This window comes from Triturus cristatus, chromosome 2_1, assembly GCF_964204655.1.
Source record: "Triturus cristatus chromosome 2_1, aTriCri1.1, whole genome shotgun sequence".
NCBI classification, from domain to species: Eukaryota; Metazoa; Chordata; class Amphibia; order Caudata; family Salamandridae; genus Triturus; species Triturus cristatus.
In genome coordinates, this window is record NC_140581.1 from 1,002,053,596 (window position 1) to 1,002,071,326 (window position 17,731).

A 17,731-nucleotide genomic window follows, 5' to 3' on the forward strand; every position below is an offset into this window, starting at 1 on the left:
GTTAAGTCTGTCAAATGTTCTTCCACTGACTCCCCGAGCGAGCAGGTAGCGTAGTTTGAGTGCACATCAACCTCAATTCGGGTGACTTAAGTGATGGCTGAAGAGGTTGGGAAATGAGTCTTATGCCACACACTAACAAGCATTAAGAGACGTTGTTGGAGGCTTTTTAACGGAAATAATAACTTCCGGGGCATTCTTGAGCTATGAAGCTTGGCAGGCAGTAGTATCACCTTTGAAACGACCAGGTGGCGTCTCCTCTGCACCTGATTGTGTCAGTTATGGAAGCTGAGGCAGCCACAGGTCATCGCAATTCCATTCCAGCACTTTGGGTGTCGTGCCCGTTTGCAGCCCAGCAGAGATTTGCACCCAACAGTGGCAGTTAGTTGGCTCGTGAGGGACTGCGTACCCTGCCGCCATTAGTTGTTCGCTTTAGCGCTTTTTATTTTCATTGCTGCACACACATTCTTCAATTAATGTCATTTGCCTTTGTTAGTCGATAATGAAGGTCCCTTAATTTCTTAGCTTGTGCATCATGCAGTAGATGACATTGTTCCAATTAGTGTTTACCCACAAGGATCGTTACGTTTGATTGTAAATGTTTTCCACGTCAAGTGACATTTTAGCTAAGTGTCAGTTCGCGTTTGAGAGGTTTGTTTTTGTGCGCTGTAATTTGTGCTAACTCGATAAGGGAATTACATTTGGAAGTCGATGTTTCATGACGTCCCATGTGGAAACGCAGTTTTTTGTTTTAAGCAGCTCTGTTCCTAGCGCCTGTACAAAAGCACCTTGCTTCAGTACTAAATGAATAACAAACCACATTTCCTACTCCAGTAGTGCCTAAGGGCCAGAGCTGCCAACTTTGGAGCTGGGGAACCAGGTACGAGTCTTGGCGTCGGCTCAACATCCTGTGATTCTGGGCAAATCACTCAATCTCCCAGTGCCGACCAAAAACGAATGTGTCCTTGTGTAATGTAACAGGTGCTCATGTAAAGCGCTCCAATACCTACCGGTCGAGTTCACGTAATATAAAACTGCAGCAAAAAACAAAAAACGAGATTTCAACTAGGAGTAATAAGACTGCAATTGTCTCTGAGGGAAAACAACCCAACACGTAATGGACATCACGGACACAGAATAGGCTGTCTCTGGCGGTTTGCTTTGCTGAACCTGTTCTGGTACCCAGTGGGGGGCATGGGCCATGGGGGGACGTCGAACGGATTCTCCGCGGCTTACAGAGATGCATGCTGGGAGGCCTTGCATGTGCTCGTGGGCGGGATGGCGAGTCAGAGGGAGCTATTCCATCAAAACGCTAATTAAATAAAATTCCCATCTGTCTCGTCGATGCGTTGCATATTAAAATGGCAGCTTTCTGAAATATGCTGAATGGGAAATTGGGTGTTTCTCGTGCCACTGATAACGTTTTGCCATCTTTGATTTTTTTTACTGCGTATATAGGGGAATTTAGGTTCACCTCCTGCAATGTAGCCATAGTTACATCATGTTACTGTTTTCTTGAGGCTTGAGATGGAACGTATTTAGTATTAGCATTCTCGCTTGTTGGCGTGTGCTTGTTTCCTTTGATTTTTAAGCTATTGTGTTCCAAAAAAAGGCGAGTGTGAGAAATAGCAGATGGGGATGGTCGCAGTCAGCGATAGAAATAACAGACCAGCTACAGGCGCAATACAGTGCAAACATCCTTGCGTGTCAGTAGAGATAATCATTTTATGTTATCTTGTCGGCCTTCTATCGATAAGCATCCTTTTCCAGGCTTCCTGAATGCGCGGCTGGCTAACCATTGTGTTTCTTGACTTCACATGAAATGCTCATTGAGAAGAAAAATGGAAAGACACTTCCGCACGACCTACACTTTTGAAACGGGCAGCTATGTCCCACGGAAGTCTGGTTCCACTTGCCTGCGCCTTGTTGATGCCCTCAGTTACTCTATAGGTTCCTTTCACATATTCATTCCAGGGCCGTAACCAGGAGTATTTGTTTTGGGGACAGGGTCCTTCATAATGACAAGGAAGGGTTTGTGGGTGGGTGGGAGGTAGCAGTTTCCATCTCAAGACTAAACGGTATGCACCCATGTGACCATTTAAGTGTGTGTGTGCGCACGTGTGTGTGTGCGTGCACACGCGTGTGTGTGGTTGTGTGGGTGTGTGTTTAGAATTTTGGTCAAGGAATGTAGTGGCAATGATTTGTTGAGCTGATTGAAGACTTCGAAGAATTGGTCAGTTTGGGGCTTTGCGCAGAGGTATTGGTGGGCACCAGTTGGGTACAAGCAGAAGTCCTGGGTTCCACAGTGGTAAGCTGGCACTATTGCTGTCGGCTGCAAACTTCGATGTCTATCAAGCTCAAGTCCCTAATTAAACTCGCATTAAAATCCACTCACTGCGAGCTGATGCTCTTGGCCAAAAGTGCGACAAAAACAAGGTGATAGATGGAATGTTTGAATTAATCTCCGGCACTAGCAGTTTCTCCAGCCTTATTCCATTCCATTGTTTTTCACCCATAAGGCTACTGTACCTTAAACAAATCAGTAACCACCCAGCTCCTCATGGGAACAGTCCATCCCAAACTGTTAGGCACGGTCCCTCCGGAATGGACCACAAACAACCCCAGACTGGTTTCAATCTACTTAGGTCTCATCTGTGAGGTGTAGCTTGAGTCCTATGCCATAGTGAGCATGGGAGTAATGTCTGGGCACATTTGTCACATTTAGGGAGTAAATTTCAAGAACAACAAGGTGATGAATGGAATTCTTAAAATAATCTCAGCTGCCAGAAATTGCCTGGGGTTCCATTCCAGTCATTCGTTCTTAGCCCACTATGCCACTCTAGACGAAGGCCTTTCTTATGCAATGGATCACAAGCTGAATGACGCGCCCCAATCAGAGTGAAACCAGTCTTGGGTTGCTTGTGTTCTGATGCAGGAAGGTCCTAGCCTGACAGTTTGGTATGGCATGATTCTATTGGAGCAGGGTCAAGACTGATATGCATATGGCTGGTCCAAACAGAGATGTCACAGCAGGCAAGAATATCAATAGCCCGGGACGTGGCCCAAATGAATACCAATGGCTGGTTCAAGCATTCAATCCACCACTTGTTTGTCTACTTCAGTGCAACACCCTAAGTGCGACAAGTATGCCCAGACATGGGTCTCGGTTTCACTGTGCCACTATCAGGGCGAAATTCATCTTGGGCTGCCTGTGTCCCAGTGCAGGGAGCACCTGACCTGGCAGGCCGTGCTTGATTAAATAGAATGATCAAGTCCTTTGATATGAAGTGAGTCAAATCTTTTATAATGAAAAATATATATATTTTTTTACAGTTTTCTAAATGAAGCATTGCGTAGTTGCTATAAACATGGAGTAACACTTGTAAAGAGATTTTTGAATCAATGGTGTGTGATTTTGAGTACAGGAAGGACTAGCCCCACAATCCGAGCACCAGCAGCAATGGATTCTGAACACTGATACAACTAGTTCATGTTTAGGAGAAGTGAGAGAGATGGCCTGTTCTGGCGGTCTCCTCATTCCTATCTGGTTCTGTTCCCGACAAGTCGGATGCCCTGTGCCACTTACAGTGTGAGTCACAGTGCAGGGACCAAATGACAGTAAAGCACCATGTGTCTTGAGCCACATGGTGAATGGTTCTGTAACGCCCCCTGTGCTGATAAGCATGATGCAACACCGGTCACTGATTTCTGGTTCTGGCATACAATTGTCTGCTGGAGAGCTACAGGTCATATTTTGAGGTCCCGGATATCTACACAAAGGCAAGTGGAACATTGATGTGACAGCACCCAAAGTTCATGTGTGGTAGGTTGAGGAGAGACCAAGGACCATTCAGACATGCAGTTTGTTTCTTTCCTGTCACTCCGAGAGTCTGGCGCTGTGATGTTCAATCAGTGCTACTAAACCCTAGACTCCTAGAGCAAGAGGAGAAAAATTCTAGTGATGAACTGTATGAACACCCACTTGGCGAGACACCTTTGTTTTGGAGGTGGTGTCTGGGGTATCTCAACAACGATAATCAGGAACTGTCTATTTTGTAGAGTGCAAGGACGGTCTTGTGATGCTGATGACAATGTGTATTTTTGCCAAACACATTAGTGGGGAATGTATAAAAGGTGAGTGATCTCACTGGAATTTTAAAACATAGCTAGACAGCAGATCCTACATTACTGGATTGAACAACCATATAAGCAAGCTATTCAAAAGGACGGTCTTCTCTAGGTCCCTAATTTGTTCTGTTCCTTTTGCAGGTGCTAAACCTAGACACACAAAAGGGATATTGATTATATCAGGAGGCGTGTGGAAACGCTGGGTAGTAGGAATTTTGTCGATCGCCACTGCTTACGGAACTTTCAGGCCCAGAAATTGTGAGGAAAATGGGTGTTTTTTGTTAAAGTTAGAAGGTTGAAGAGTCTTCTGCATAAAGAAATGGTTTGGGATCCAGAGCACCTTGAACTCCCCTGGAGGTCTAGTTTTAAGAAATGTCAGGGTTTGGTTGGGTTTCCACAGTGGCAGGTAAGCTAGTTAAAATGTTTTGCAGCTACCCATATTGCAAAAAGAGGTCAGTTTCGATTGGTGAAAGAGTATGTATTCACATCTCGTTTTGGGGTGATTGTGTCGTGGGCGCTAGGCTCAACCACAAAAGTGGGATACCGTTTTTTTGGGAGATGAGTGAAAACACGGAATAGTACAACATTTGCTATCACTAATTGCAATTTGACTTCCAAATATAAGCCAGTAGGCAAAATAAACACATTTGGCAAAATATCCTCTGAATCACATGACAATATGGCTAATTTTGTCTATGCTTCAGGAATGTATAGCTTTCCGTGATCACCCAGAGGTTTCATACCCATTTCCACCATAAACTGCAAGTAGGTTAAAACCACAAACAAATAGGAAAAAAAATGGACTGCCGCAAACAAAAATGCAAAAACGGTGCTAAAGAAGTTTTTTTATACAACTCTGCTTGTGTCTAAAAGCTGGGGAAATGATGGACAGATGATGATCCTAACACAACAAACCTTTCATTAATGTGATTTTCCCCCCAAAACCAAATTTTGCTATGTTGTGTCTATTTTCCTGCTGCCCTCCAGGGGAATCAACAAACTCTGGGTATCTTTAGAATTCTAAGGATGTTTGGAAAATATTTAGTTTGGATACCTCATGTGGAAAAAGGCTATTAAGATGTAAGCAAGAAGTAACCCAAAAAAAGAACTTGACAATGGGGGTAAAAAAGCCTCGGCAGTTACGAATTTAAAGGCACTAAGACCTTGAGCCTCTATAAAGTCAGAGAACTCCTCGGTGACTTGCAATAAATCTCATTATAATGGACTGAAGTTGCTATGTTATCCCATCGACAGCATAGTACAATTTCAGCACTTAGAATCTCAAAGCTCTGTACAAGCAATGCCTCCTCAGTTGTGTTTCAGTGATTATTTAAAAATAAAAAAAACTACTAGTACTAAGTCCAAAATCAACATATACAACAAAACATCATATATAATCCTAAATCTGGCTACCACTGCAATAGAAATCAATCTTCATGATGGTATGCTTTATTTACATGGCTATTTAGGAATAAGACCCCAATTCCGTAAGTAGACAGAGAACATTTTCTCAAAACCTAATCCTGCCGAATAAAACCGGAAACGCTTTCAGACTGTGTGTGAACTATAGGTGGGACAGTCACAGAACAAGCAGAGTTACTGAGCCCCAATTACATCATCTGGGGTCTTTCACTTCTGTTATCCTTGTGTCCTCATAATATGGAGGTTTAAACTGGGGGCTAAGAACCGCTTTTATCACTTGATTATCGGGGTAGAAAGGCAGAACAGTCCAAGTCTTACGCGGAGCGGTGTTGTGCACTAGAAACTCAGAAACGCAACTAACAGCACACAAAAAAATCAATGTTGCATCAGTGCTTTTTCTTTTGAAATGGAAAAGTACTTTAATACATGCAAAACTAAACACTACAAACAAAATTACAAATACATTCAAAATATAGACAAAAAGTAGATAAAAAGCATTGGGAAAACCGTCTACCGTGTCTCTCGTACTATAGAGTATGTGCACTAAAGAAGGATCGCAGAAATCAACTACTCGTCTAGACTTCTAAATACCTACTAGGCCCTGTAAGTCTTAGCCATCCTTAATAGTTTGGGTGCCAGCAGGCCATAACTCCTAAAACTGCAATACCCACATACATGCCTATAGTAATCATATGGTATGCAACGATCAGGCCTACTAACATTATAATTGCTGTTCACCATACAATCACTTAGTAACAAGGACATTACATTACTAATGACTATTTCAAGAGTTATTGTACATATGAATAGGTTTTGCCTTTCATGATAGAAATGACATACCTATTAATTTTAACACACTTTCAATAGTAAACATTACAATACAATGCACATTTCAAAGAAAGTAATATTTCTATTGTTGTAACACATTGTCTAGCCAATTCTCAGGACCCTACCTTTCAAAGGGTCCCATGCACTTCCAGAGCATGTGCCCCTTTCCTTTGAGTCCCCCCAAACACCGAATGCATGGGACCCACTCGAGCTCTAAAGCCCGCGTGATTCAGGCTAGCTCCCCACCCACCAGGCATCCTCTTCTCTGTGTCATTGGAGAATCTAGCTTTCTTTCCTCCTCCTGCCTTTCTTCACGCTCCTTCATGGCTTGGTCTTTGGAACAAGAGTTACGTGAGTGGTAGCACATAGGCGCTTTCTCGGCCTGGGGGAACCACACTCCTCATGGGCTATGTTAGACAGGCCCAGGTAAGCTCTGGGCAGGGTAGACGGGATTGCGGCCTACACTCCTAGTAAGGCAAGTTATGAAATGTTGTGATTGCTCTCTTAGTCCTGCTCATCCCCCAGCTGCACACAGGCTCCTCAGAGGTGAAATCAAGTTGTGCTTATCTCATGACTCTCATGGAGTCCACCCGCATGAAACCCTTGTCTAGTTCGACTAGCTAGCTCTTATGGCAATAACTCTGGCCTCAATGGGTGAATTGTATTGGAATTTGCTTTGTTTTGCTTCTGGTGGTGCTCTCCAGCCACAGGGAGTCTTTTTGTGGACATTCTGGCATCCAAATATTTGGCGTTTTTATCTTGTGAATTTTCACACTACTGCTTCTTCATACAAAGCCGCAGTTGGCTGTGAAAGTCTGACCCTGCCCTTCTATCTAGTCTGACAGTCTTCTGACCTGGGGTCTTCTGTAACAGCACCCCACAGCAGTGGCGGCTCCTCCGCTAAGGCGGAGGAGCATCACCCCACTGCTCCGCCACAGGAAACATAAAATGATAATAACTTGCGTTATTATCATTTTATGTTTCCTTCTGCTGCGGCAACTTTCTGGGTGGGGCTGCTCCAAGGACAGAGGAGCAGGGTAGGAGTGGTTTGCCCACTCCTAAGTGCACATGACTGTTTGGTCAGCCAACTCGTGCCACCCAAAACAGTCATGCGCACTTTCCATATTCTCCATGCAGGCTGCATTACAGCCTGCATGGAGAGCATGCCCAGGCCCCCATTCCCTGGCTGAGCACCGATCCACGGCGCTCAGACCAATCACAACGCTGCACTGCAGCGTTGTGATTGGCTATCAGGAGACAAGTGCTTCCTGCTGCTTTCTGTATCCTGCTGCAGGACCGGAGCAGGAAGAAGAGGACGGAAGAGAAACAGCAGCCAGCCGGCCGTCACAGGTAAATGTGTTTTAAAAAAATAATAATAATTTCACCCACCTCCTGCCCACGGCCCCATCACCCAAGTCCGGTAGCAGCCGCTACTGCCCCACAGTCTCAAGGCAGCGCACTATCCCTGTCTGAACCCCTCAAGCACCCAAGGCCTTCAGCCAAATTCAGAGTGCATCTGTGTCTAGCTAGAGCCTACATTAATATCCTTAAGGAACCCACAACCAGGACCAGCCCAAAGAAGTGCAAGTGGAGCCCTCCATTCAGGATTCCCAGAAAATTCACCACTGGTGCCACGGAGGAAGATGGGGAGCTAGGTCATTGTGTTCTTCTACTAAATACAGGGATTCACTTCCTTTGAGGGACTATTCTTTTCCCTAGGTTGCTCCTCCTCTTCTAAAAAGGTCTTCCTTGTGCTGAGGTTTAATACTGGAGGTGGCAAGATTGGGAAGGTGGGAATCTCTACCTAACCCAGAGATGCAGCATCATTCCTCAACCCATTACTGGCACTTCCAGCATCATTGACTGTCCAATCTAGCTGCAAAGCATCCTCAAGACTCAAAATGGCAGGCTAAATTTAGATTTGGAAGAAATCCCTCTCTCTGAGCCAATCTCTTTCCACCCAGGGCTGGTTTCTTCTCTCTAAGCTTCCAAGAACCCACCCCCCATGCTAAATAGAAGCAAAGGTTTGCCGGTCATCCCTTTGTCCAACGTGAAACCATCTTCTCAGTGTATGTCAAGGAGATGCAGTTAATTACCTTATGGGAATTTCACACAACTCCCTTCCTCTGCCAGCAGGATAGTCTCCCAGAATGAGTCTGTAGTTTTAGGGGAGCTTTGACCTGCCAGCTGGCCTGCAGAATTATGAACTAGCCTGGCGGTGCAACTCACATCATGAATTCCAATAAGGGTGCCTCAGGAAAATATGCCTAATTTTAAAATTACATAAACAAACACATAACTAAATCTGGATATGCATTTGTCACCCCGACTTTTTTAGGAAAAGACGTCAATTATTTTCCTATTTCATAACCATCAAAACTGATGGTTTAGGCACACTTTATCCAAAGTGCAAAAACAGACTGAACAGTCTGGAGTTTACACTTCAGTCAAAAAGACCGGGAATGCTTCTTTTTAGCAGACCACCACCAGCTCATTCTGGAGCCTGTCTGCCACCGTGTTGTCATGTGCAGATGTTAGTCTAGGGCAGATAAGCAGTCCCTCTCCATATACCTTCCGCTGGGCACATGCGTGGGAACAGGTGTCCTTTGCAAACCACTCAGGACCTTCTACATTATGCCAAGACCATTCAGAATCTGCTTCCCAACTGACAGATTTCTAGGAACACTTGAACATGAGACATGGGGTCGTCATAAATAACCCCAACCCCCCCCCCGTCCCCCCCACACCCCCACCGCTACTTTAGAAAAAATCTTGATATTGGACTGTTCCCCCATGACTTTATGAATGACATGATCTAAATGAGAACAGGATTTAAATGATGGTTTAGTATCTCTTATGTGTAACTATTCAGGTTTTATATACTGCATGTCCAGGCCCCTTTCTACTATATTTCACTAGTCCCAACAAACCCTCTCTCGCATTTATGCAAGATAAGAACACCCTTTTCGAAATCTTCCCATGGAATAAAAGTCATATTACATGGGGATGTAATCGAGCAGGATATACACTTGGAGGCCTATTCAAGTTGTATTTGCTTAAGGAGGAAATTTTGTGGTAGCAATAACAGTTTTGTAAGCAATGGTCATGAATTTCTGTTTATGATGTGTATCAGCTCATGGAGTGATACAGTGTGTAAAGGCAGAGAGTGCCCAGTTTCTTCAGTGAAACAGCAGGCAGTGCCCTCAACTGTTCATATAATACATGCAGTTGAACTTTTATTTGGTTCTCACAAGCTGGAATGGTCTGACAATTGAGGCCTCTAGATTCAAAACGACTCTAGCCATAAAGGTCTCTTCAGAGGGGCCTCAACTCCTGCCTAGAACTCCTTACCCTTAAATATCAGAACTCGGGTCACGCGCCCACCTCTTTGCCTTTAAGAAGTATCCAAAAAGTAGGCCTGGGCAAAAGTTTAATTACACCGCAATAATTAATAAGTAATTCTGTGTTACTTTTTTGACAGGAATTTACCAAAAAGTATGTGATTATGCCTGTTAGCATAATGATTAGTAATTTTGGACAAAATCCTATCACAGGGCCACAGTAACCACAAATTTAGCAAGAGCATGCCGGTGTGGGTACTGGGTGCTGCTGTTCATGGTCTGTTGCATTAAGTGGTATTTTCCTAATGCAAAAGGCATCCTCAGTCCATTTTGAAGACGACTGAAAATATCTCTATATGCTGGGTTACGCTCCCCACGTAATCTCACATAATGTAGCTGTAGGTACGCATAATTTATCGCAACAGTAAATTACACAAGTTACGCCTACCCCTACTGCAATGTCTTGTGAGTTAGCAATGTTAGTTAGAACAGTTTGGGTCCCTGATGGACTCCGTAGAGCTGTGACGTGAGTGGAAGGCAAAGAAGACTGATTTAGAATGTTGAATTTGCAGTTACACGCAGAAGAATTAAGACGTGTTATACTAAGCTCCGTGTGCGCCGTAGTCATTGGTGAGTACCCAGGCTGGAGAGGGTGCTACACAAGCTATACAGCCTTCTTCTATTGCATATTCCTGAAATAAAGCTCAACCTACTTACATAAATGTACAAATTGACTTAGAGTATCTGTTGCACAACTTTGTCAATAGGCAAGTTCCTATAAGTTATTTCATGAAATTCTCTCCAATGATGTTAGTGCTTATTTCCTAAAACATTTTGTTCACTTTAATGTTGTTGCGCTATATGGAAAGTGTCATAATGCATTCCGATGGCAGTTAAATAAATAATAAAACATCTGTAATGTTGCAAGCAGTATATATAGAAGAACAATGCTAACTTACCTTTGTTCCAGTTTCACTGTGGTTTGCTTTAGGATCTCTGCAGCCTGCCTGTGGTACTCCAGCTGGGACTGTACGAGGGCAGACAGCTGGCTGACCTGCTCAATCTGCGAATGAAAGTGCGTCACAAGCATTAGTCTAGCCATTAACCACAGAGCAAGCAACTAGTGCCACATCAGTGGCAGACACAGGGCTATCTGTGTGCACTGCACTATATGAAATCATGCTCTGCTGTCAGAGTCCTCGTAGTGCCCAATCTCGAATTGCTTGTGACTTCCGAGGGGCCTGGTAGCATGTGTTACCTGGCCCAACGGGATTACGTGTAATGAGCTAAACTCAGCGCTTAATTTGAGCCAGGGCTTTCAGGTGCTCCGCACCACCACTTTATTGGTTCCCGGTGCTCGGCACCGGCACTTAATTGTCAACACTGCACTTATGGCAGTCTGCCACAGGGTGGCGCTGCTCATCTATTTTAGAGGTAAGCATAACAACGGGTGTTTAAGAATACAATACACATTAAAAATGACTAATACCTGCCTCCCCAACCATTCATTTAGCTTTGGGGACCTGGAATAATCTGAATTGTCACACTTGCAGGCGAGAGAGATGGTTAACGGTTGTTTTGGCAGCGATGACAGGGGCGATGGGTGGTGCAAGCAGCAGTGGAATCCTGGTCAGGGCCCTGGCACTTATTATTTTACAAATTAAGCAGTGGGTAAACTTGCAGCCCTGTACAGGATCCCAGCGATTCAAGTTACTTAAAACAGACAAAATCATGCCACTCTGGCAAGTGCAGAGAAGTGTGGCGTTCCTACTAGCGGTTACTTTAAATCCTTCATTAAAGCGCCAGCATAATAATTAAAAATAACAAATGATATGGATTCCAGAACTTGGGATTCATAAATGCAAGCAGTACGCCATATGTCAAAATGTACATCTGTCCTCCATGTCTTCATGTATGCCATGATACCGCTGCCTGCAGCGGCATCATTATTCACCTACCTCTTGTGATGACTGTGATGATTTGAGTAATAATTCGAAGATTAAAGTATTTTTTGTGAAAATTCTAGTTCGGAGAAAAAAAAACTCTGGTTGTTTCAGCATTCATAGGAGAAAAAATTGCTTTCTGAAGACTTTAAAGTTGGTTTGTCATGGATAGATTTACACCCAAGCTCCATTTGATATCAAACCAGTTCGCACACTCACACTTGTATTGCGGATGTCAGGCATGCTGCAGGGAGGTCAATTAAAAAAAATCCCTGTCTTACTTATTGAAGGGCAGCCCCAATTAAGATTGTGTTGTGTTTTATCATGCTGTTTTTGCTCAATTGTGCTTGCACATTGAACCCCAAAGAAAAGTTGAAACTCAACCAAAGTGATGAATGATGTTGCAGGCAAATTGGAAGAAGGCTGGGAGAAATTATACAGCAAAAATAGCAAAACCGACAAAACTATGGACAAGTGAAATTATGGGGTCAGAAGGGTGCGAAATGGTGCCGTGGCCATGCAAGCATTGATGGGTTTAAAACCACCCAATTTTTAATCATCCAATGGCCCTTGATGGAAGATATGGATCACAGGCCTGGATTCATCTGGCCGCAACACAAGCAACCACGGCAGGGTAAAAGGTTGCTTCTGGTATGCTACCTGTGGGAGAGAGTACTGAAAATGTGGCCATGCGTCCTGACACAAGCACAAAGAAAGGCTACCAGGTATCCATCAATCATCTCATGTGCACCTTGTCCCCCACATCAGTATTGACTACAAACTGTTGCTACTGGAATTTGATGGATGCGGGACATCTGCCCAAAATTGATGGATGTTCCTGCCGCCCTATTGAGAGTATATGCCTTGCTATACATTTTAAAGATGGTGGACATTCAGCATCGACCAAACTCTAAATAACCTCTAAGTCTCTAGTCACTTTTCATAGGTACCTGCAAGAACTAGGGAACGTGTGCGCCAAGAACAACCATGAAGAAGAAATGAAGGTGCAAATGGTGGAGCTCATCTGAATATGAGGCTTACCTTTATCACAATAGGAAATGTAACGGATGGAAAAATGGTGGACAAAGACGCATAAAAAAAGGTCATTCCTTGTCAGGGCTGAAATATAAAACGACTTTGCCAGTACAATTACTACAGTACCCTGAGTGATGTTACCTCTGTGTTTACTCACTGTGCAATCCACACATACTGATGACTTAACTATTGTCTGTATGTGCTTCACACACCCTGAAAACTGTGTAATAAAAGTCTATTACCTATGTGAACACCATGTATCATGTGAACTGTGTCCTACACACCCAAAGATCTATAGCCATAATGTGCAGAATTGCTTGCCTACATTTTTGCATTCAAAAGCATTCCAAGTCACTCTCAAATCACTGTGATCCCTCTGATATCCGACATCATGCTTCGCATGATAAGCACCCACCTCCTCCTGCTTTCCTAGCATCACCAACCTCCTCCTTTACTCTAAATGTTATTTTCTTCTTCTACACAAAAGAAAGGCCCATCTGGATATCCAACATAAGCTGGAACAATACAACCCCCGACGCACTGCACCATAAATAATCAGGTCAAGGAAATATTTAGAGTTCATAATCAAACCAACCTCAACATCCTGGGTTGAATAGGCAAAACTGCAAATATGGCAGAATACCAACTACATCTTTTCAAGAAAATGAAACTGGTCATCCCTGATACAGACGTCTGTCAGGTTTACAATTGATGGTGCTGGTGCACACTGCCAGACGCAATGCAATCCTAGCAGGCCTTCTAAAGAAACTGTACCTCAATCAGGGAGATCCAAACTGATGCATTTAGTTCTGTATCAGGAGCTCATCCATTGGCTAACACTGTAATTCAAAATTACAGTCAAGGTTCTCTGCATCACATTTAAGGATGTACAGAAACAGCAAATCAAGCACTCTCCAAATTTGCACCAGATCTATGGAACTCACTCGTTGGAAGGACTTAATCTTTCATCATAACTTCTGACCTTCTGCGAGTCATTAAATCCTTACTTTTCACTGAGCACCGAGTAAAGCTATCTCAATTTAGTCCACTTTATTGAAATGATCATAAATTGACCTACACAACATTGATGCATCAGTTCCCAATCGCAAAGACCATGTCATTCCCAACCGTGCTCCCAGATTAACTCACAAATGGTTCCTAATCTCCATGACACTTTCACTTCTAATGTCATGCCTGAACATATCCTAATCATATCATATTCATAAGTCACCTTAATTTAGCCTTATTGTTCACTTTCACCCACCTGGCACAGATTACATTTCTGGTGCCTATAATGTATCCTCTTGTTTGTTAGAACCTCAGCCCACCTGATGATCCTTGGCTACTTCGAACTTGACTTGGAAAAACAAATATAGGCCACTTTGTTTAATCAATTTTTATCTAACTACCCACTCTTCATCACACACATGCTACTAATTAATTCAAGCGGCAAACTACTGGATCTTACTCTTAGCTCCACCTCACTAATTCCCTAATCTTAACATCTTTGAACATTTTACCCCATTTACCTCCCAACTCCGAGGCATGCATCATGACCCGATGCCACTCTTCAAATTTTCAACAGCATCCTTCTCACAATCATGAACTGCAACTATCCTTTCAAAACACAATCTACAACACTCCCTTCTTCATCCAAAACCTTTGCAACACATCAGCTATATGTGGGCTTAAGATACAAATGTGCACTCACCCGAACATTAGCCTGTCTCTCCTCCTTCTTAACCACTACGTCCTGCCATGTACCTTTCCTTTAAACATTTGGTTGTCATAAATTTGCTCAAACAACAAATTGCAGCAGACAAGTCCTCTACATCTGGCTACTGCAAAGTATCCCAGCTTCCTTTGTCCTAAAAAAACCCTTGGGCCTCTGGAGTTCTATTGGTTCATTTATGAGGTATCACGATTCAACCAAATGACTTTCTATAATTGGCTTTCTGCAGCTACACTTTACAGAAATAGCCCACAATGTTTGTGTCCAACTTCCTCACCAGTGCCCAATACAAAATCCTTTCATTGGGTCCTAATTTTACTCAGTCTCTTTGCAACATGTAATACTGGTGACCACCCAACCCTGCTTCTGACTTCAGCCTCTTTCAGTATGCCAAGCAAGACACTAGAATTATATTTGTCTTCCTGCGATGGCTCTTATTTGATCATTTGCTTTTCTCAACTACAGTTTGCCTCAAGGTTTAGCACTGAAATCTCTACACAACCTCCATTGGTGAAACCATTTACTAATATGGTTTAGCATATCCGTTATGATGATGAAACTCATACTGTATTCAACTTCCCCTTCTTCATGCATCTACCTTCTCCAAACAACAAGTTCAAACTTTTGCACTGCCTTAAGGCACTGAATGGTCCTCTGATCACTGCTGCTACAGGTGTTTAACTCAGAAATAATTTATTATCCGACCACAACCACTCCTGAGCAGTTTAAAACTCAGAAAGACAAGATGGATATGTCATTTGCAAGATATGGGCAACTGCATGCATTTGTGCTTACTGTAGGGAATGATTGTGGTAATAGCAGAGCAGAAATCGGCCCATCAAACCATAAAAAAGAGCATCAACAGTCCAAAAACAACCTACACACTAGCCTGTCAGACCGGCCATTGTGGCACTGCCAGATTGCCCCATAGACAAGTCAGACTCTGTCGACAGTATTTAGACAACTCGATAGCTACTATTTGTACATTGTATGTGCTTTCTCTTTGCATTTCGATTACTTATTGGAAAGGCCACTAGAACTATATAATTCTATAGAAATGATGCATTGGGGTTTACCACACTTGTCACATGGCCCATCATTTGTTGCACACTTGGAAGAGGTCAACAAAAAACATTTACAAATCAGACGGGTCAAAAGGTATTAGAAAACAAGCACCACTTGTGGGATCAGACATTGGCCGGCCATTTGTAAAGAATAACTGGTCATCCTTAAGTTGTTGATTGCAGTAGTCAGGTGTTAGGTACAATTGAGGTAACACATTCATCCAGACAGTTTAACGTCCATGTGTTAAAATAACAAAATAAAGAAATATTACTGCACAGATTGTACAGCAGCATGCCAGAAAATTCCAGTGGCCCTGCCTATTATCATGTTACAGTTTATCATTCTCAAATGATGTAAATAAGAACCCATATCAAGCAATGTGTATATTTTTTCTGAACTAGACCTATCAACTGAATGGCTCCTTTTCATAACCCTTTGCCTCCTGGTTAGGCAGCAAGTTAACCAGGAAAGAATTTTCTTCAACAGTTTGTACGGGTATATTTAATTTCCCTAACTAGATAAATCTTTACATGCATCACCTTTTTCCTGGGCAAAGCCTACTCACCACTGTCACGTTAGGGTTACACTAATGCTTATAAAAAAAGTCTACTCTCATAAATGAATGGAAAAAGCTTAGTTGTTAAGAAGAGGAGCACTCGGCTTTCCACCCTGCACTTGGAAGCCTTTTCCTTCCTCCATGTTGCCACAATTGATATCCGAAGTTGAGACAGTCTGGTGGCGTTTATTAGCATAGAGGTGAAGGTTGGCATCTCTTCGAGATAAGCATAGAGGTGGAAATTCAGAGCTAGCCCAGTCCATGTTGAGTTGTGGCAACTCTCTATAAAACAAGAAACCCCAACTGATGATTGTATGTATGTATTTATAGCTGGCAAACAAAGAAGTATCCTTACATCCATCTGCAAGAGGTTGAACATGCTTGATTCAGCAATTTCTTTGGATTCATCAAACTTCTCCAGGGCTTGCCGGATCTCCTCATCTCCCACCTTGCCTTGCCTTTTCTTCTTGTAATCAAAGTCTAGACGCCGGCCCTCCATCTTCTTTATATGATGCTGAAAGATAAAACTTCAGGTTATATTTAAAAAGCAACCCATTCTGGTATTGTGTCATGACCTCAGTGGGCATTGCCAATAATCAACAAAGCTTCTGCTGTTGTACAGTGAGCTCAACTCCATTCCTCAGATGAAAAGCCGCCAATGTGAGATGGACCATGGGATAAGTGGTGTCTCAGGCGTTCTGTCAGGACAAACAATGGAACAACACAGAGGTAACTGCCTTGTTTGCCTGCAAGTGGTTTAAATCATGCCTGGTGACACTGAAAGATTGGTGCAGGATTAGTGTGGTAAAAAATTATTTGGGTCGGGGGGGGCTTTGTAGAGATTAATCCATCCATACAATTGCCACAGTCATAGACAAACAGGCATGCCAGTTATTTTAAAGCCACAGAAATACTCTAGACATTGGTAATGCACTTTATATTAAAAAAAAAGTCAAACTGAAAATAAATGTGAACACTACCATTCAGCTGGAAGTTGAAAAGATTATGCCCTAAACGACTTTTCGCTATGAGGAGATGTGTGATTTGAATAAAACAGAGGTTCAGGAAAGTCTGTGATCAATTTGACTCACAATGAAATGGTGTGCACAGTTATTCATATGGGCACTATGCACCGTATGGTCTGCACAGATACACTTGTACAGTGAAAACATCCTGGGATTAGAAACCAACTAAGCAACGTGCAAGCAGAACCAACGTTTGAAGCTGTTACATTGGTGTAATCATCACCCTCTTAAGTTGTGATAGAGAGTCCAAAGGGTTCAGGACAACTTATCATCCGTTTTCAATAAATACTTAACCAAACGTAAAAGGAGCTTGAAGTAGCTGCCAGGAGATATTCTTCGTATTATTGAAAAGTCTTGCAAATACTATAACTAAATTAAACATATCTCAGCAATCATTAAAGCTCCCATTTGATCTTTACCTTAAAGTAACACAAGTATATTAGATTAAGGCACTAGGACCGCTTTACACACGGTGGCGGTCCGACCACTGGCACCACTGCAGGTCCACCCACAGTATATCGAGTGTGGCAGTCAGACCGTCACAGGACCGCTGCATCCGCCGGGATACAGGATCCTGCGGCGGTGGTGCAGTGATAAGGGGCAGGAATATGCTGACGGGGCCTCTGCGGCACTACCAAGCACATTCCGAGTTGCTTTTC

General features: G+C 43.1%; 1 protein-coding gene across 4 annotated transcripts in view; it reads right to left on the reverse strand.

Annotated features, from left to right (window-relative positions):
* SH3GL2 (SH3 domain containing GRB2 like 2, endophilin A1) overlaps window positions 1-17,731 on the reverse strand; it is a 582,274-nt gene that overhangs the window by 17,298 nt on the left and 547,245 nt on the right. For all 4 annotated transcript variants that reach the window (XM_085634744.1, XM_085634763.1, XM_085634770.1 and 1 more), the window contains 2 exons: window positions 16,403-16,561; window positions 10,676-10,779 (listed from right to left, as the gene is read on the reverse strand). In XM_085634744.1, the coding sequence (XP_085490870.1) occupies window positions 10,676-10,779; window positions 16,403-16,561 (263 nt within the window). The remainder of the gene's footprint in view (window positions 1-10,675; window positions 10,780-16,402; window positions 16,562-17,731) is intronic.